The following is a 22,459-nucleotide window of genomic DNA, read 5'->3' as shown; positions in this document are numbered from 1 at the left end:
TGGGGACCAGGGAAGGGGGGGGGGGAATGATAAATAAATACAGGTCTAGGACAAAGTAAGCTATGAAATAGTAACTGGAAGCACCAATATGATGGCAATGGCGACTAGTGTCGTATAAAGTACATATGTGCATGAAAGTGCATAATAATGGGCTATACCAGGGTAAGTATCAGTGGCATATATGCTATTTGTATAAAGTGCACAATAATGGGCTATACCAGGGTAAGTATCAGAGGCATATATGCTATTTGTATAAAGTGCACAATAATGGGCTATACAAGGGTAAGTATCAGTGGCATATATGCTATATGTATAAAGTACACAATAATGGGCTATACCAGGGTAAGTATCAGAGGCATATATGCTATTTGTATAAAGTGCACAATAATGGGCTATACCAGGGTAAGTATCAGTGGCATATATGCTATTTGTATAAAGTGCACAATAATGGGCTATACCAGGGTAAGTATCAGTGGTATATATACTATTTGTATAAAGTGCACAATAATGGGCTATACCAGGGTAAGTATCAGTGGCATATATGCTATTTATATAAAGTGCACAATAATGGGCTATACCAGGGTAAGTATCAGTGGCATATATGCTATTTATATAAAGTGCACAATAATGGGCTATACCAGGGTAAGTATCAGTGGCATATATGCTATTTGTATAAAGTGCACAATAATGGGCTATACCAGGGTAAGTATCAGTGGCATATATGCTATTTGTATAAGGTGCACAATAATGGGCTATACCAGGGTAAGTATCAGTGGCATATATGCTATTTGTATAAGGTGCACAATAATGGGCTATACCAGGGTAAGTATCAGTGGCATATATGCTATTTGTATAAAGTGCACAATAATGGGCTATACCAGGGTAAGTATCAGTGGCATATATGCTATTTGTATAAAGTGCACAATAATGGGCTATACCAGGGTAAGTATCAGTGGCATATAGGCTATTTGTATAAAGTGCACAATAATGGGCTATACCAGGGTAAGTATCAGTGGCATATAGGCTATATGTATAAAGTGCACAATAATGGGCTATACCAGGGTAAGTATCAGTGGCATATAGGCTATTTGTATAAAGTGCACAATAATGGGCTATACCAGGGTAAGTATCAGTTGCATATAGGCTATTTGTATAAAGTGCACAATAATGGGCTATACCAGGGTAAGTATCAGTGGCATATATGCTATTTGTATAAAGTGCACAATAATGGGCTATACCAGGGTAAGTATCAGTGGCATATATGCTATATGTATAAAATACACAATAATGGGCTATACCAGGGTAAGTATCAGTGGCATATAGGCTATATGTATAAAGTGCACAATAATGGGCTATACCAGGGTAAGTATCAGTGGCATATATGCTTTATGTATAAAGTGCACAATAATAGGCTATACCAGGGTAAGTATCAGTGGCATATATGCTATATGTATAAAGTGCACAATAATGGGCTATACCAGGGTAAGTATCAGTGGCATATATGCTATATGTATAAAGTACACAATAATGGGCTATACCAGGGTAAGTATTAGTGGCATATAGGCTATATGTATAAAGTGCACAATAATGGGCTATACCAGGGTAAGTATCAGTGGCATATATGCTATATGTATAAAGTGCACAATAATGGGCTATACCAGGGTAAGTATCAGTGGCATATATGCTATTTGTATAAAGTGCACAATAATGGGCTATACCTGGGTAAGTATCAGTGGCATATATGCTATTTGTATAAGGTGCACAATAATGGGCTATACCAGGGTAAGTATCAGTGGCATATATGCTATTTGTATAAAGTGCACAATAATGGGCTATACCAGGGTAAGTATCAGAGGCATATATGCTATATGTATAAAGTGCACAATAATGGGCTATACCAGGGTAAGTATCAGTGGCATATATGCTATTTGTATAAAGTGCACAATAATGGGCTATACCTGGGTAAGTATCAGTGGCATATATGCTATATGTATAAAGTGCATGTTACGCCGAGCGCTCCGGGTCCCCGCTCCTCCCCGGAGCGCTCGCTTCACTCTCCCCGCGGCAGCGCTCCGGTCACGTCCTCTGACCCGGGGCGCTGCGATTCCGCTGCCAGCCGGGATGCGATCCGCGATGCGGGTAGCGCCCGCTCGCGATGCGCACCCCGGCTCCCCTACCTGACTCGCTCTCCGTCTGTTCTGTCCCGGCGCGCGCGGCCCCGCTCCCTAGGGCGCGCGCGCGCCGGGTCTCTGCGATTTAAAGGGCCACTGCGCCGCTGATTGGCGCAGTGGTTCCAATTAGTATATTCACCTGTGCACTTCCCTATATCACCTCACTTCCCCTGCACTCCCTTGCCGGATCTTGTTGCCTTAGTGCCAGTGAAAGCGTTCCTTGTGTGTTCCTTGCCTGTGTTTCCAGACCTTCTGCCGTTGCCCCTGACTACGATCCTTGCTGCCTGCCCCGACCTTCTGCTACGTCCGACCTTGCTTTTGCCTACTCCCTTGTACCGCGCCTATCTTCAGCAGCCAGAGAGGTGAGCCGTTGCTAGTGGATACGACCTGGTCACTACCGCCGCAGCAAGACCATCCCGCTTTGCGGCGGGCTCTGGTGAAAACCAGTAGTGGCTTAGAACCGGTCCACTAGCACGGTCCACGCCAATCCCTCTCTGGCAAAGAGGATCCACTACCTGCCAGCCGGCATCGTGACAGTAGATCCGGCCATGGATCCCGCTGAAGTTCCTCTGCCAGTTGTCGCTGACCTCACCACGGTGGTCGCCCAGCAGTCACAACAGATAGCGCAACAAGGCCAACAGCTGTCTCAACTGACCGTTATGCTACAACAGTTACTACCACAGCTTCAGCAGTCATCTCCTCCGCCAGCTCCTGCACCTCCTCCGCAGCGAGTGGCCGCTCCTGGGATACGCTTATCCTTGCCGGATAAATTTGATGGGGACTCTAAGTTTTGCCGTGGCTTTCTTTCCCAATGTTCCCTGCATCTGGAGATGATGTCGGACCTGTTTCCCACTGAAAGGTCTAAGGTGGCTTTCGTAGTCAGCCTTCTGTCCGGAAAAGCCCTGTCATGGGCCACACCGCTCTGGGACCGCAATGACCCCGTCACTGCCTCTGTACACTCCTTCTTCTCGGAAATCCGAAGTGTCTTTGAGGAACCTGCCCGAGCCTCTTCTGCTGAGACTGCCCTGTTGAACCTGGTCCAGGGTAATTCTTCCGTTGGCGAGTATGCCGTACAATTCCGTACTCTTGCTTCAGAATTGTCCTGGAATAATGAGGCCCTCTGCGCGACCTTCAAAAAAGGCCTATCCAGCAACATTAAAGATGTTCTGGCCGCACGAGAAATCCCTGCTAATCTACATGAACTTATTCACCTAGCCACTCGCATTGACATGCGTTTTTCCGAAAGGCGTCAGGAACTCCGCCAAGATATGGACTCTGTTCGCACGAGGCGTTTCTCCTCCTCGGCTCCTCTCTCCTCTGGTCCCCTGCAATCTGTTCCTGTGCCTTCCGCCGTGGAGGCTATGCAGGTCGACCGGTCTCGCCTGACACCTCAAGAGAGGACACGACGCCGTATGGAGAACCTCTGCCTGTACTGTGCTAGTACCGAACACTTCCTGAAGGATTGTCCTATCCGTCCTCCCCGCCTGGAAAGACGTACGCTGACTCCGCACAAAAGTGAGACAGTCCTTGATGTCTACTCTGCTTCTCCACGTCTTACTGTGCCTGTGCGGTTGTCTGCCTCTGCCTTCTCCTTCTCTACAGTGGCCTTCTTGGACTCTGGATCTGCAGGAAATTTTATTTTGGCCTCTCTCGTCAACAGGTTCAACATCCCGGTGACCAGTCTCGCCAGACCCCTCTACATCAATGGTGTAAATAATGAAAGATTGGACTGTACCATACGTTTCCGCACGGAGCCCCTTCTTATGAGCATCGGATCTCATCATGAGAGGATTGAACTTTTGGTCCTCCCCAATTGCACCTCGGAAATTCTCCTTGGACTTCCCTGGCTTCAACTTCATTCCCCTACCCTGGATTGGTCCACTGGGGAGATCAAGAGTTGGGGGTCCTCTTGTTCCAAGAACTGTCTAAAACCGGTTCCTAGTAACCCTTGCCGTAACTCTGTGGTTCCTCCAGTAACCGGTCTCCCTAAGGCCTATATGGACTTCGCGGATGTTTTCTGCAAAAAACAAGCTGAGACTCTACCTCCTCACAGGCCTTATGATTGCCCTATCGACCTCCTCCCGGGCACTACTCCACCCCGGGGCAGAATTTATCCTCTCTCTGCCCCAGAGACTCTTGCCATGTCCGAATACGTCCAGGAGAATCTAAAAAAGGGCTTTATCCGTAAATCCTCCTCTCCTGCCGGAGCCGGATTTTTCTTTGTGTCCAAAAAAGATGGCTCCCTACGTCCTTGCATTGACTACCGCGGTCTTAATAAAATCACGGTTAAGAACCGCTACCCCTTACCCCTCATCTCTGAACTCTTTGATCGCCTCCAAGGTGCCCACATCTTCACTAAATTGGACTTAAGAGGCGCCTATAACCTCATCCGCATCAGAGAGGGGGACGAGTGGAAAACGGCATTTAACACCAGAGATGGACACTTTGAGTATCTGGTCATGCCCTTTGGACTGTGCAACGCCCCTGCCGTCTTCCAAGACTTTGTCAATGAAATTTTTCGTGATCTGTTATACTCCTGTGTTGTTGTATATCTGGACGATATCCTAATTTTTTCTGCCAATCTAGAAGAACACCGCCAGCATGTCCGTATGGTTCTTCAGAGACTTCGTGACAACCAACTCTATGCCAAAATTGAGAAATGTCTGTTTGAATGCCAATCTCTTCCTTTTCTAGGATATTTGGTCTCTGGCCAGGGACTACAGATGGATCCAGACAAACTCTCTGCCGTCTTAGATTGGCCACGCCCCTCCGGACTCCGTGCTATCCAACGCTTTTTGGGGTTCGCCAATTATTACAGGCAATTTATTCCACATTTTTCTACCATTGTGGCTCCTATCGTGGCTTTAACCAAAAAAAATGCTGATCCCAAGTCCTGGCCTCCTCAAGCAGAAGACGCCTTTAAACGACTCAAGTCTGCCTTTTCTTCGGCTCCCGTCCTCTCCAGACCTGACCCTTCCAAACCCTTCCTATTGGAGGTTGATGCCTCCTCTGTGGGAGCTGGAGCTGTTCTTCTACAAAAAAATTCTTCCGGGCATGCTGTCACTTGTGGTTTTTTCTCTAGGACCTTCTCTCCAGCGGAGAGGAACTACTCCATCGGGGATCGAGAGCTTCTAGCCATTAAATTAGCACTTGAGGAATGGAGGCATCTGCTGGAGGGATCAAGTTCTCCTGTTATTATCTACACCGACCACAAGAACCTCTCCTACCTCCAGTCTGCCCAACGGCTGAATCCTCGCCAGGCCCGGTGGTCTCTGTTCTTTGCCCGATTTAATTTTGAGATTCACTTTCGTCCTGCCGATAAGAACATTAGGGCCGATGCTCTCTCTCGTTCCTCGGATGCCTCAGAAGTTGAACTCTCTCCGCAACACATCATTCCACCTGACTGCCTGATCTCCACTTCTCCTGCCTCCATCAGGCAGACTCCTCCAGGAAAGACCTTTGTTTCTCCTCGCCAACGCCTCGGAATCCTCAAATGGGGTCACTCCTCCCATCTCGCAGGTCATGCGGGTATCAAGAAATCTGTGCAACTCATCTCCCGCTTCTATTGGTGGCCGACTCTGGAGACGGATGTTGTGGACTTTGTGCGAGCCTGCACTATCTGTGCCCGGGATAAGACTCCTCGCCAGAAGCCCGCTGGTTTTCTTCATCCTCTGCCTGTCCCCGAACAGCCTTGGTCTCTGATTGGTATGGATTTTATTACTGATTTACCCCCTTCCCGTGGCAACACTGTTATTTGGGTGGTCGTTGATCGATTCTCCAAAATGGCACATTTCATCCCTCTTCCTGGTCTTCCTTCTGCGCCTCAGTTGGCTAAACAATTTTTTGTACACATTTTTCGTCTTCACGGGTTGCCTACGCAGATTGTTTCGGATAGAGGCGTCCAATTCGTGTCTAAATTCTGGAGGGCTCTCTGTAAACAACTCAAGATTAAATTAAATTTTTCTTCTGCATATCATCCCCAGTCCAATGGACAAGTAGAAAGGATTAACCAGATCTTGGGTGATTATTTGCGACATTTTGTTTCCTCCCGCCAGGATGACTGGGCAGATCTCCTCCCATGGGCCGAATTCTCGTATAACTTCAGGGTCTCTGAGTCTTCCTCCAAATCCCCATTTTTCGTGGTGTACGGCCGTCACCCTCTTCCCCCCCTCCCTACTCCCTTGCCCTCTGGTCTGCCCGCTGTGGATGAAATTTCTCGTGACCTTTCCATCATATGGAGAGAGACCCAAAATTCTCTCTTACAGGCTTCATCACGCATGAAGAAGTTCGCGGATAAGAAAAGAAGAGCCCCCCCCGTTTTTTCCCCTGGAGACAAGGTATGGCTCTCCGCTAAATATGTCCGCTTCCGTGTCCCTAGCTACAAGTTGGGACCACGCTATCTTGGTCCTTTCAAAATTTTGTGTCAAATTAATCCTGTCTCTTATAAACTTCTTCTTCCCCCCTCTCTTCGTATCCCTAATGCCTTTCACGTCTCTCTTCTCAAACCACTCATCCTCAACCGTTTTTCTCCCAAATCTGTTCCTCCCACTCCTGTTTCCGGCTCCTCGGACATTTTCTCGGTCAAAGAAATTTTAGCTGCCAAAAAGGTCAGAGGAAAAAATTTTTTTTTAGTGGACTGGGAGGGTTGTGGTCCTGAAGAGAGATCCTGGGAACCTGAGGACAACATCCTAGACAAAAGTCTGCTCCTCAGGTTCTCAGGCTCTAAGAAGAGGGGGAGACCCAAGGGGGGGGGTACTGTTACGCCGAGCGCTCCGGGTCCCCGCTCCTCCCCGGAGCGCTCGCTTCACTCTCCCCGCGGCAGCGCTCCGGTCACGTCCTCTGACCCGGGGCGCTGCGATTCCGCTGCCAGCCGGGATGCGATCCGCGATGCGGGTAGCGCCCGCTCGCGATGCGCACCCCGGCTCCCCTACCTGACTCGCTCTCCGTCTGTTCTGTCCCGGCGCGCGCGGCCCCGCTCCCTAGGGCGCGCGCGCGCCGGGTCTCTGCGATTTAAAGGGCCACTGCGCCGCTGATTGGCGCAGTGGTTCCAATTAGTATATTCACCTGTGCACTTCCCTATATCACCTCACTTCCCCTGCACTCCCTTGCCGGATCTTGTTGCCTTAGTGCCAGTGAAAGCGTTCCTTGTGTGTTCCTTGCCTGTGTTTCCAGACCTTCTGCCGTTGCCCCTGACTACGATCCTTGCTGCCTGCCCCGACCTACTGCTACGTCCGACCTTGCTTTTGCCTACTCCCTTGTACCGCGCCTATCTTCAGCAGCCAGAGAGGTGAGCCGTTGCTAGTGGATACGACCTGGTCACTACCGCCGCAGCAAGACCATCCCGCTTTGCGGCGGGCTCTGGTGAAAACCAGTAGTGGCTTAGAACCGGTTCACTAGCACAGTCCACGCCAATCCCTCTCTGGCACAGAGGATCCACTACCTGCCAGCCGGCATCGTGACAGTGCACAGTAACAAAGTATATACAGATAACCATCAATGGTGTAGACAGGTAAACTCCCAATGCACAGTGGTATATAGAGAGGAGGCGCAAATGCACAGAAGACCATAAGGGAAACACAGTGGTTTGCAGAGTAAAGACCCCCCCTGTATAGTCTCCAGTCACCCACCACACCTCCGACGCGTTTTGCCCAAGCGGGGGCTTTGTCCAGGAGTAGTGTGCAACTGGGGTCAGGCACCTTATATATCTAGTAGAACCGATCGGACTCAAGTTACGCACCTGAAGGTAACAGCATAATGTCACATTCTGTACGAACGCCAGGTCCGGTAGCCAGATGTGGTATAGTTGTAAAGTGCCGGCGGACTACAACAAAATGGCCAGGGGGGCAAGGTCTAATTCCTGTACTGATAAAGCTATTGGACTGCAGCCATAGCTTGTCCTACATAATCAGGTAGCACAGATGTGCACCACAAACAAATGAATATACAGTGACCCCCCCGACCTACGATGGCCCCGACATACCATATATATATATATATATATATATACAGTGACCCCCGACCTACGATGGCCCCGACATACCATATATATATATATATATATATATATATATATATATATACAGTGACCCCCGACCTACGATGGCCCCGACATACCATATATATATAGTGACCCTCCCCCGATCTACGATGGCCCCGACATACCATATATATACAGTGACCCCCCGACCTACGATGGCCCCGACATACCATATATATACAGTGACCCCCCGACCTACAATGGCCCCGACATACCATATATATATATACAGTGACCCCCCCGGCCTACGATGGCCCCGTCATACCATATATATACAGTGACCCCCCCGACCTACGATGGCCCCGACATACCATATATATACAGTGACCCCCCCCGACCTACGATGGCACCGACATACCATATATATACAGTGACCCCCGCGACCTACGATGGCCCTGACATACCATATATATACAGTGACCCCCCCGACCTACGATGGCCCCGACATACCATATATATATATATATATATATACAGTGACCCCCCCCGACCTACGATGGCCCCGACATACCATATAAATACAGTGACCCCCGACCTACGATGGCCCCGACATACCATATATATACAGTGACCCCCGACCTACGATGGCCCTGACATACCATATATATACAGTAACCTCCCGACCTACGATGGCCCCGACATACCATATATATACAGTGACCCCCCGACCTACGATGACCCCGACATACCATATATATATACAGTGACCCCCCGACCTACGATGGCCCCGACATACCATATATATATACAGTGACCCCCCCGACCTACGATGGCCCTGACATACCATATATATACAGTGACCCCCGACCTACGATGGCCCCGAAATACCATATATATACAGTGACCCCCCGACCTACGATGGCCCCGACATACCATATATATACAGTGACCCCCCGACCTACGATGGCCCCGACATACCATATATATACAGTGACCCCCGACGTACGATGGCCCCGACATACCATATAAATACAGTGACCCCCCGACCTAGGATGGCCCCGACATACCATATATATATACAGTGACCCCCCGACCTACGATGGCCCCGACATACCATATGAATACAGTGACCCCCCGACCTACGATGGCCCCGACATACCATATATATATATATATACAGTGACCCCCCGACCTACGATGGCCCCGACATACCATATAAATACAGTGACCCCCCCGACCTACGATGGCCCCGACATACCATATAAATACAGTGACCCCCCCGACCTACGATGGCCCCGACATACCATATAAATACAGTGACCCCCCGACCTACGATGGCCCCGACCTACCATATATATACAGTGACCCCCCGACCTACGATGGCCCCGACATACCATATATATACAGTGACTCCCCGACCTCCGATGGCCCCGACATACCATATATATACAGTGACCCCCCGACCTACGATGGCCCCGACATACCATATATATACAGTGACCCCCGACCTACGATGACCCCGACATACCATATATATATACAGTGACCCCCCGACCTACGATGGCCCCGACATACCATATATATACAGTGACCCCCGACCTCCGATGGCCCCGGCATACCATATATATACAGTGACCCCCCGACCTACGATGGCCCCGACATACCATATAAATACAGTTACCCTCGACCTACGATGGCCCCGACATACCATATATATACAGTGACCCCCGACCTACGATGGCCCCGACATACCATATAAATAGAGTGATCCCCGACCTACGATGGCCCCGACATACCATATATATACAGTGACCCCCCCGACCTACGATGGCCCCGACATACCATATATATACAGTGACCCCCGACCTACGATGGCCCCGACATACCATATATATACAGTGACCCCCCCGACCTACGATGGCCCCGACATACCATACATGTACAGTGACCCCCCCGACCTACGATGGCCCCGACATACCATATATATACAGTGACCCCCCCGACCTACAATGGCCCCGACATACCATATATATACAGTGATCCCCGACCTACGATGGCCCCGACATACCATATAAATACAGTGACCCCCCGACCTACGATGGCCCCGACATACCATATATATACAGTGACCCCCCGACCTACGATGGCCCCGACATACTATATATATACAGTGACCTCCCGACCTACGATGGCCCCGACATACCATATATTATATATATATATATATATATATACAGTGACCCCCCCGACCTACGATGGCCCCGACATACCATATAAATACAGTGACCCCCCGACCTACGATGGCCCCGACATACCATATATATACAGTGACCCCCCGACCTACGATGGCCCCGACATACCATATGAATACAGTGACCCCCCGACCTACGATGGCCCCGACATACCATATATTATATATATATATATATATATATATATATACAGTGACCCCCCCGACCTACGATGGCCCCGACATACCATATAAATACAGTGACCCCCCGACCTAAGATGGCCCCGACATACCATATATATATATATATATATATATATATATATATATATATATACAGTGACCCCCGACCTACGATGGCCCCGACATACCATATATATATATATATATATATACAGTGACCCCCCCCGACCTACGATGGCCCCGACATACCATATATATACAGTGACCCCCCGACCTATGATGGCCCCGACAAACCATATATATACAGTGACTCCCCGACCTCCGATGGCCCCGACATACCATATATATACAGTGACCCCCCGACCTACGATGGCCCCAATATACCATATATATACAGTGACCCCCCCGACCTACGATGGCCCCGACATACCATATATATACAGTGACCCCCCCGACCTACGATGGCCCCAATATACCATATATATACAGTGACCCCCCGACCTACGATGGCCCCGACATACCATATATATACAGTGACCCCCCGACCTACGATGGCCCCGACATACCATATATATACAGTGACCCCCGACCTACGATGGCCCCGACATACCATATATATACAGTGACCCCCCGACATGCCATATATATATATATATATATATATATGTATATATACAGTGACCCCCCAACCTACGATGGCCCCAACATACCATATATATACAGTGACCCCCCCCGACCTATGATGGCCCCGACATACCATATATATACAGTGACCCCCCGACCTACGATGGCCCTGACATACCATATATATATACAGTGACCCCCCCGACCTACGATGGCCCCGACATACCATATAAATACAGTGACCCCCGATCTACGATGGCCCCGACATACCATATATATACAGTGACCCCCCGACTTACGATGGCCCCGACATACCATATATATACAGTGACCTCCCGACCTACAATTACCCCGACATACCATATATATATACAGTGACCCCCCGACCTACGATGGCCCCGACATACCATATATATACAGTGACCCCCCCGACCTACGATGGCCCGACATACCATATATATATATACAGTGACCCCCCGACCTACGATGGCCCCGACATACCATATATATATATACAGTGACCCCCCGACCTCCGATGGCCCCGACATACCATATATATACAGTGACCCCCCGACCTACGATGGCCCCGACATACCATATATATATATACAGTGACCCCCTGACCTCCGATGGCCCCGACATACCATATATATATACAGTGACCCCCCGACCTACGATGGCCCCAACATACCATATATATACAGTGACCCCCCGACCTACGATGGCCCCGACATACCATATATATATATACAGTGACCCCCGACCTCCGATGGCCCCGACATACCATATATATACAGTGACCCCCCGACCTACGATGGCCCCGACATACCATATATATATATACAGTGACCCCCTGACCTCCGATGGCCACGACATACCATATATATACAGTAACCCCCGACCTACGATGACCCCGACATACCATATATGTACAGTGACCCCCCGACCTACGATGGCCCCGACATACCATATATATACAGTGACCCCCCGACCTACGATGGCCCCGACATACCATATATATACAGTGACCCCCCGACCTATGATGGCCCCGACATACCATATATATACAGTGACCCCCCCGACCTATGATGGCCCCGACATACCATATATATACAGTGACCCCCCGACCTACGATGGCCCTGACATACCATATATATACAGTGACCCCCGACCTACGATGGCCCCGACATACCATATATATACAGTGACCCCTCGACCTACAATGGCCCCGACATACCATATATATACAGTGACCCCCCGACCTACGATGGCCCCAACATACCATATATATACAGTGACCCCCCCGACCTACGATGGCCCCGACATACCATATATATACAGTGAACCCTCGACCTACAATGGCCCCGACATACCATATATATACAGTGACCCCCCCCGACCTACGATGGCCCCGACATACCATATATATACAGTGACCCCCCCGACCTATGATGGCCCCGACATACCATATATATACAGTGACCCCCCGACCTACGATGGCCCCGACATACCATATATACAGTGACCCCCCGACCTACGATGGCCCCGACATACCATATATATACAGTGACCCCCGACCTACGATGGCCCCGACATACCATATATATACAGTGACCCCCCGACTTATGATGGCCCCGACATACCATATATATACAGTGACCTCCCGACCTACAATGACCCCGACATACCATATATATACAGTGACCCCCTCGACCTACGATGGCCCTGACATACCATATATATATATATAAAGTGACCCCCCGACCTACGATGGCCCCGACATACCATATATATACAGTGACCCCCGACCTACGATGGCCCCGACATACCATATATATACAGTGACCCCCCGACCTACGATGGCCCCGACATACCATATATATACAGTGACCCCCCGACCTACGATGGCCCCGACATACCATATATATATACAGTGACCCCCCGACCTCCGATGGCCCCGACATACCATATATATACAGTGACCCCCCGACCTACGATGGCCCCGACATACCATATATATATACAGTGACCCCCCGACCTCCGATGGCCCCGACATACCATATATATACAGTGACCCCCCCGACCTACGATGGCCCGACATACCATTTATATACAGTGACCCCCCGACCTACGATGGCCCCAACATACCATATATATACAGTGACCCCCCGACCTACGATGGCCCCGACATACCATATATGTACAGTGACCCCCCGACCTACGATGGCCCCGAAATACCATATATATACAGTGACCCCCCAACCTACGATGGCCCCGACATACCATATATATACAGTGACCCCCCGACCTACGATGGCCCCGACATACCATATATATATACAGTGACCCCCCGACCTACGATGGCCCGACATACCATATATATACAGTGACCCCCAGACCTACGATGGCCCCAACATACCATATATATACAGTGACCCCCCGACTTACGATGGCCCCGACATACCATATATATACAGTGACCCATCGACCTACAATGGCCCCGACATACCATATATATACAGTGACCCCCCGACCTACGATGGCCCCGACATACCATATATATACAGTGACCCCCGACCTACGATGGCCCCGACATACCATATATATACAGTGACCCCCCCGACCTACGATGGCCCCGACATACCATATATATACAGTGACCCCCCCCGACCTACAATGGCCCCGACATACCATATATATACAGTGACCCCCCGACCTACGATGGCCCCGACATACCATATATATACAGTGACCCCCCCGACCTATGATGGCCCCGACATACCATATATATACAGTGACCCCCCGACCTACGATGGCCCTGACATACCATATATATACAGTGACCTCCGACCTACGATGGCCCCGACATACCATATATATACAGTGACCCCTCGACCTACAATGGCCCCGACATACCATATATATACAGTGACCCCCCGACCTACGATGGCCCCGACATACCATATATATACAGTGAACCCCGACCTACGATGGCCCCGACATACCATATATATACAGTGACCCCCCCGACCTACGATGGCCCCGACATACCATATATATATACAGTGACCCCCCCGACCTACGATGGCCCCGACATACCATATATATACAGTGACCCCCCGACCTACGATGGCCCCGACATACCATATATATACAGTGACCCCCGACCTACGATGGCCCCGACATACCATATATATACAGTGACCCCCCCCCGACCTCCGATGGCCCAGACATACCATATATATACAGTGACCCCCCGACCTCCGATGGCCCCGACATAAGATATATATACAGTGACCCCCCGACCTACGATGGCCCCGACATACCATATATATACAGTGAACCCCCCGACCTACTATGGCCCCAACATACCATATATATACAGTGACCCCCCGACCTACGATGGCCCCGACATACCATATATATACAGTGACCCCCGACCTACGATGGCCCCGACATACCATATATATACAGTGACCCCCCGACTTATGATGGCCCCGACATACCATATATATACAGTGACCTCCCGACCTACAATGACCCCGACATACCATATATATACAGTGACCCCCTCGACCTACGATGGCCCTGACATACCATATATATATATATATATATACAGTGACCCCCCGACCTACGATGGCCCCGACATACCATATATATACAGTGACCCCCGACCTACGATGGCCCCGACATACCATATATATATACAGTGACCCCCCGACCTCCGATGGCCCCGACATACCATATATATACAGTGACCCCCCGACCTACGATGGCCCCGACATACCATATATATATATACAGTGACCCCCCGACCTCCGATGGCCCCGACATACCATATATATACAGTGACCCCCCCGACCTACGATGGCCCGACATACCATTTATATACAGTGACCCCCCGACCTACGATGGCCCCAACATACCATATATATACAGTGACCCCCCGACCTACGATGGCCCGACACACAGTATATATAAAGTGACCACCCGACCTACGATGGCCCCAACATACCATATATATACAGTGACCCCCCGACCTACGATGGCTCCGACATACCATATATATACAGTGACCCCCCGACCTACGATGGCCCCAACATACCATATATATACAGTGACCCCCCGACCTACGATGGCCCTGACATACCATATATATATACAGTGACCCCCCGACTTACGATGGCCCCGACATACCATATATATACAGTGACCCCTCGACCTATAATGGCCCCGACATACCATATATATACAGTGACCCCCCGACCTACGATGGCCCCGACATACCATATATATACAGTGACCCCCGACCTACGATGGCCCCGACATACCATATATGTACAGTGACCCCCCGACCTACGATGGCCCCGAAATACCATATATATACAGTGACCCCCCAACCTACGATGGCCCCGACATACCATATATATACAGTGACCCCCCCGACCTATGATGGCCCCGACATACCATATATATACAGTGACCCCCCGACCTACGATGGCCCTGACATACCATATATATACAGTGACCCCCGACCTACGATGGCCCCGACATACCATATATATACAGTGACCCCCCCGACCTCCGATGGCCCCGACATACCATATATATACAGTGACCCCCCGACCTCCGATGGCCCCGACATAAGATATATATACAGTGACCCCCCGACCTACGATGGCCCCGACATACCATATATATACAGTGAACCCCGACCTACGATGGCCCCGACATACCATATATATACAGTGACCCCCCCGACCTCCGATGGCCCCGACATACCATATATATACAGTGACCCCCCGACCTACGATGGCCCCGACATACCATATATATACAGTGAACCCCGACCTACGATGGCCCCGACATACCATATATATACAGTGACCCCCCCGACCTACGATGGCCCCGACATACCATATATATATACAGTGACCCCCCCGACCTACGATGGCCCCGACATACCATATATATACAGTGACCCCCCGACCTACGATGGCCCCGACATACCATATATATACAGTGACCCCCGACCTACGATGGCCCCGACATACCATATATATACAGTGACCCCCCCCGACCTCCGATGGCCCAGACATACCATATATATACAGTGACCCCCCGACCTCCGATGGCCCCGACATAAGATATATATACAGTGACCCCCCGACCTACGATGGCCCCGACATACCATATATATACAGTGAACCCCCCGACCTACTATGGCCCCAACATACCATATATATACAGTGACCCCCCGACCTACGATGGCCCCGACATACCATATATATACAGTGACCCCCGACCTACGATGGCCCCGATATACCATATATATACAGTGACCCCCCGACTTATGATGGCCCCGACATACCATATATATACAGTGACCTCCCGACCTACAATGACCCCGACATACCATATATATACAGTGACCCCCTCGACCTACGATGGCCCTGACATACCATATATATATATATATACAGTGACCCCCCGACCTACGATGGCCCCGACATACCATATATATACAGTGACCCCCGACCTACGATGGCCCCGACATACCATATATATATACAGTGACCCCCCGACCTCCGATGGCCCCGACATACCATATATATACAGTGACCCCCCGACCTACGATGGCCCCGACATACCATATATATATATACAGTGACCCCCCGACCTCCGATGGCCCTGACATACCATATATATACAGTGACCCCCCCGACCTACGATGGCCCCGACATACCATATATATATATATATATATATATATATATATACAGTGACCCCCCCGACCTACGATGGCCCCAACATACCATATATATACAGTGACCCCCCGACCTACGATGGCCCCAACATACCATATATATACAGTGACCCCCCGACCTACGATGGCCCGACATACCATATATATACAGTGACCCCCCGACCTACGATGGCCCCAACATACCATATATATACAGTGACCCCCCGACTTACGATGGCCCCGACATACCATATATATACAGTGACCCCTCGACCTACAATGGCCCCGACATACCATATATATACAGTGACCCCCCGACCTACGATGGCCCCGACATACCATATATATACAGTGACCCCCGACCTACGATGGCCCCGACATACCATATATGTACAGTGACCCCCCGACCTACGATGGCCCCGACATACCATATATATACAGTGACCCCCCGACCTACGATGGCCCCGACATACCATATATATACAGTGACCCCCCCGACCTATGATGGCCCCGACATACCATATATATACAGTGACCCCCCGACCTACGATGGCCCTGACATACCATATATATACAGTGACCCCCGACCTACGATGGCCCCGACATACCATATATATACAGTGACCCCTCGACCTACAATGGCCCCGACATACCATATATATACAGTGACCCCCCGACCTACGATGGCCCCGACATACCATATATATACAGTGAACCCCGACCTACGATGGCCCCGACATACCATATATATACAGTGACCCCCCCGACCTACGATGGCCCCGACATACCATATATATATACAGTGACCCCCCCCGACCTACGATGGCCCCGACATACCATATATATACAGTGACCCCCCGACCTACGATGGCCCCGACATACCATATATATACAGTGACCCCCGACCTACGATGGCCCCGACATACCATATATATACAGTGACCCCCCCCGACCTCCGATGGCCCAGACATACCATATATATACAGTGACCCCCCGACCTCCGATGGCCCCGACATAAGATATATATACAGTGACCCCCCGACCTACGATGGCCCCGACATACCATATATATACAGTGAACCCCCCGACCTACTATGGCCCCAACATACCATATATATACAGTGACCCCTCGACCTCCGATGGCCCCGATATGGCCAAAGCGCTTCTCCAGACCGGGACTGTCAGTCCCTATCTGGAGAAGCGCTTCGGCGCGCAACTGTCCGTCACCGAGAGGATACCCCCGCGTCTCTAAGTCACATTCCCTTGTCTGTACCACCTCCCCCCTGATGTGCCTTTGATCGATCCGGTCAATAAAGTCTATCTGCATTCAAGGTCTGGTGAGTCCTCTGCTTCTTTTTCCTATTGGATATCTAAATATATATATATATATCCCTTATGGTGAATTTAATCATACAGCATACACTGGCTATAAATGTAAATTAATGATTAGCTGTGATGTCATGAGCTTAGACATGTGACTTGCCCTGATCTCCATAGACACACCCACAATCACCATTGCATGATTTCATATTTGTGGGGGAGGATCTTTTAGATAGGGGACGAGTTAAAAAGCGGGTGTGGGACAGACCCAGGACACATCCAGAGGGAGATCTAGGAACACACCGACAGAGAGACAGCCATACAGACAGAGGGACCCATCCTCATTACAAAGGCTACCTGAGGGGGCGGAGCCATGAAGAGTCAGGGAGAAATACTTTAGTCCATAAGGCCATTTCTTATTTGACTAAGTTACCTCATTTTATGTGGACAGTTATGTCAGGTTTATGAGCAGACCGACTTATTACATTTATATATATAAATATATATATTCTCAATTGTGAGATGGTATCCGTAGTGTATAAGCCACACCCCCTTCTACTGCAGATCTTATGGGGATTAATGCGATAATTATATTGCATATATAGCATAGTCTGTTGGGATCCCACTCTACTTATATACATGACATAATAATAATAATCACCACGAGAAAACTTACTTTAAGTTTTCCTAATAATTAGTATATTTTTATACTGTATCTTACCAGAGAAAAGCAGTGGTTAGGACTGGGCGGGGTTTATTCCCATTTTATATATCTAGAGATAATATGCCCATAGGATATCATATAATTTGATGATCTCTACACATAGTTATATACTGATATCTGAACTAACCCACTTCTGTGATTACGTTTAATCTTTTAATAACTTAATAATATATCTTTGTCTTATATCTGACATTTTGTCATTGATCTTTTCTTTATATCATTTCATTGATATTATGATCTGTTTTTATTACTCTGCTTAATGTTAATCAACTGTACAAATAAATATATATATAATTTTTATAATAACTGCGTTATTATTTTATTATATTGCAAAAGTTACTTTACCACTTCTATAGAACTCATATCTGGTGAATTACATTGTTTGTTTATTTTTGGCAATTCATAACAGTCATAATATTATTCATATTTTTGTTGACCATAATTAATAATTCATAAATAAGTTATTAATCCCCGACAATTTTCACATAGATCTTTTCGAATACATGGACTTGTAGGACTTCCACCTGATGAAATATTTATTTTCTTCTTATCTATTTATTTATATGTAATTATATTCCTTTTGGTATTTTTATTTTCATTCATATATTCATTACTAGGTTACGCAGCCTGTTTAGATTTGTTACAAAACAGCCATTTTTTTGTAGATTCCAAGGTTTTCCCGTATGGCGGCCATGTTTCTGTGGTTGTTTTTATCCCATACTTACTTGTCACGTAGTGCGCATGCCCGTCGGCCATGTTCTTGAAGTTTTCAGTTAGTTTGGCCTCTAGTACCAGGAGTCGGCCATTTTGTTGTGGTCCGCCGGCACTTTACAACTATACCACATCTGGCTACCGGACCTGGCGTTCGTACAGAATGTGACATTATGCTGTTACCTTCAGGTGCGTAACTTGAGTCCGATTGGTTCTACTAGATATATAAGGTGCCTGACCCCAGTTGCCCACTACTCCTGGACAAAGCCCCCGCTTGGGCAAAACGCGTCGGGGTGTGGTGGGTGACTGGAGACTATACAGGGGGGGTCTTTACTCTGCAAACCACTGTGTTTCCCTTATGGTCTTCTGTGCATTTGCGCCTCCTCTATATACCACTGTGCATTGGGAGTTTACCTGTCTACACCATTGATGGTTATCTGTATATACTTTGTTACTGTGCACTTTATACATATAGCATATATGCCACTGATACTTACCCTGGTATAACCCATTATTGTGCACTTTATACAAATAGCATATATGCCACTGATACTTACCCTGGTATAGCCCATTATTGTGCACTTTATACATATAGCATATATGCCACTGATACTTACCCTGGTATAGCCCATTATTGTGCACTTTATACAAATAGCATATATGCCACTGATACTTACCCTGGTATAGCCCATTATTGTGCACTTTATACAAATAGCATATATGCCACTGATACTTACCCTGGTATAGCCCATTATTGTGCACTTTATACAAATAGCATATATGCCACTGATACTTACCCTGGTGTAGCCCATTATTGTGCACTTTATACATATAGCATATATGCCACTGATACTTACCCTGGTATAGCCCATTATTGTGCACTTTATACAAATAGCATATATGCCACTGATACTTACCCTGGTATAGCCCATTATTGTGCACTTTATACAAATAGCATATATGCCACTGATACTTACCCTGGTATAGCCCATTATTGTGCACTTTATACAAATAGCATATATACCACTGATACTTACCCTGGTATAGCCCATTATTCAGCACTTTATACATATAGCATATATGCCACTGATACTTACCCTGGTATAGCCCATTATTGTGCACTTTATACATATAGCATATATGCCACTGATACTTACCCTGGTATAGCCCATTATTGTGCACTTTATACATATAGCATATATGCCTCTGATACTTACCCTGGTATAGCCCATTATTGTGCACTTTATACAAATAGCATATATGCCACTGATACTTACCCTGGTATAGCCCATTATTGTGCACTTTATACATATAGCATATATGCCTCTGATACTTACCCTGGTATAGCCCATTATTGTGCACTTTATACAAATAGCATATATGCCACTGATACTTACCCTGGTATAGCCCATTATTGTGCACTTTATACAAATAGCATATATGCCACTGATACTTACCCTGGTATAGCCCATTATTGTGCACTTTATACAAATAGCATATATGCCACTGATACTTACCCTGGTGTAGCCCATTATTGTGCACTTTATACATATAGCATATATGCCACTGATACTTACCCTGGTATAGCCCATTATTGTGCACTTTATACAAATAGCATATATGCCACTGATACTTACCCTGGTGTAGCCCATTATTGTGCACTTTATACATATAGCATATATGCCACTGATACTTACCCTGGTATAGCCCATTATTATGCACTTTCATGCACATATGTACTTTATACGACACTAGTCGCCATTGCCATCATATTGGTGCTTCCAGTTACTATTTCATAGCTTACTTTGTCCTAGACCTGTATTTATTTATCATTCCCCCCCCCCTTCCCTGGTCCCCACTGGTTTTCTGTGTCCATGCTTTTTGTTTTTATATCCCTATATGTGTATTCTTGATATTCATTAATAAAGTATTGTTTTTACAAGTGGTCCTCTTTAGAGTGGTCTTTTTCGAACTAATAGGTTATATATTGTGCTTTTAGTACCACAGGACCAGGTTATTAGGTATAAATTAAATGTATCCCCACCTGTAAGTCGGTGTTAAGAATTGAGAAAAACCCAACTAACTCTCCATTTTACTGTAAAAAGAGTGAAAAGAGGTGTGGCCATCAAGGAAAGGAGGGTGGTCACTGAAAAGGGGGCATGTCCCCAACATTTTTACAAAAATTCAACACATTTACTAAGGTTTCCCAGAAAATGTGGTGGATTTGAGCCGAAGAAAACCCAACAGATCAGAGCATGTGTAAAAAAAAAAAAAAAGCAAAATGTCGGGAAAAGTGCAAAATGTCGGGAAATATCAGTAAATACTGTGGGGGAAAAATTGTAGGGAATTATAAACCCACAAAGAAACCTACACAACGTTCCTAGTAAATCAGGGCCAACGTGTCGATGTGGGGATTCACCATTTACCTTGAACTCCCACTTTGGATTTGGCGATGTCGGTGCCGATGTCACAGGTGTAGAGTCCGGCGTCAGCCTTGTTCAGATTGTGGATGGTGAGGGACACGGTTTTTCCTGCCTGGATCTGTTGATATTTGTCTCCATTGGGCAGGACCAGGTCGTCCTTCTTCCAGATGGCAGTGACTTTGGGTTTGGAGACCTCACACTTTAGAGTGACCGTCCCTCGCTCCTCTCCCACCGCATCGTCCAGAGACTTCATGAATACTGCAGGTTTCTCTACAAGATGGAAACATCCCAGCTAGTAAAGATGCCACACGTCCTGAGAAGAGCCCCGTGTCCCCATGACAACACTC

General features: G+C 47.9%; 1 protein-coding gene across 1 annotated transcript in view; it reads right to left on the bottom strand.

Moving 5' to 3' along the window:
* Positions 1 to 22,459, bottom strand: part of OBSCN (obscurin, cytoskeletal calmodulin and titin-interacting RhoGEF) — a 577,179-nt gene that overhangs the window by 472,758 nt on the left and 81,962 nt on the right. Inside the window, 1 exon segment of the mRNA XM_056518694.1 lies at positions 22,116 to 22,382. Coding sequence (XP_056374669.1) covers positions 22,116 to 22,382 — 267 coding nt within the window.

This window comes from Hyla sarda, chromosome 5 (genome assembly GCF_029499605.1).
Source record: "Hyla sarda isolate aHylSar1 chromosome 5, aHylSar1.hap1, whole genome shotgun sequence".
NCBI classification, from domain to species: Eukaryota; Metazoa; Chordata; class Amphibia; order Anura; family Hylidae; genus Hyla; species Hyla sarda.
This window is presented reverse-complemented; position numbering and strand designations above follow the sequence as displayed.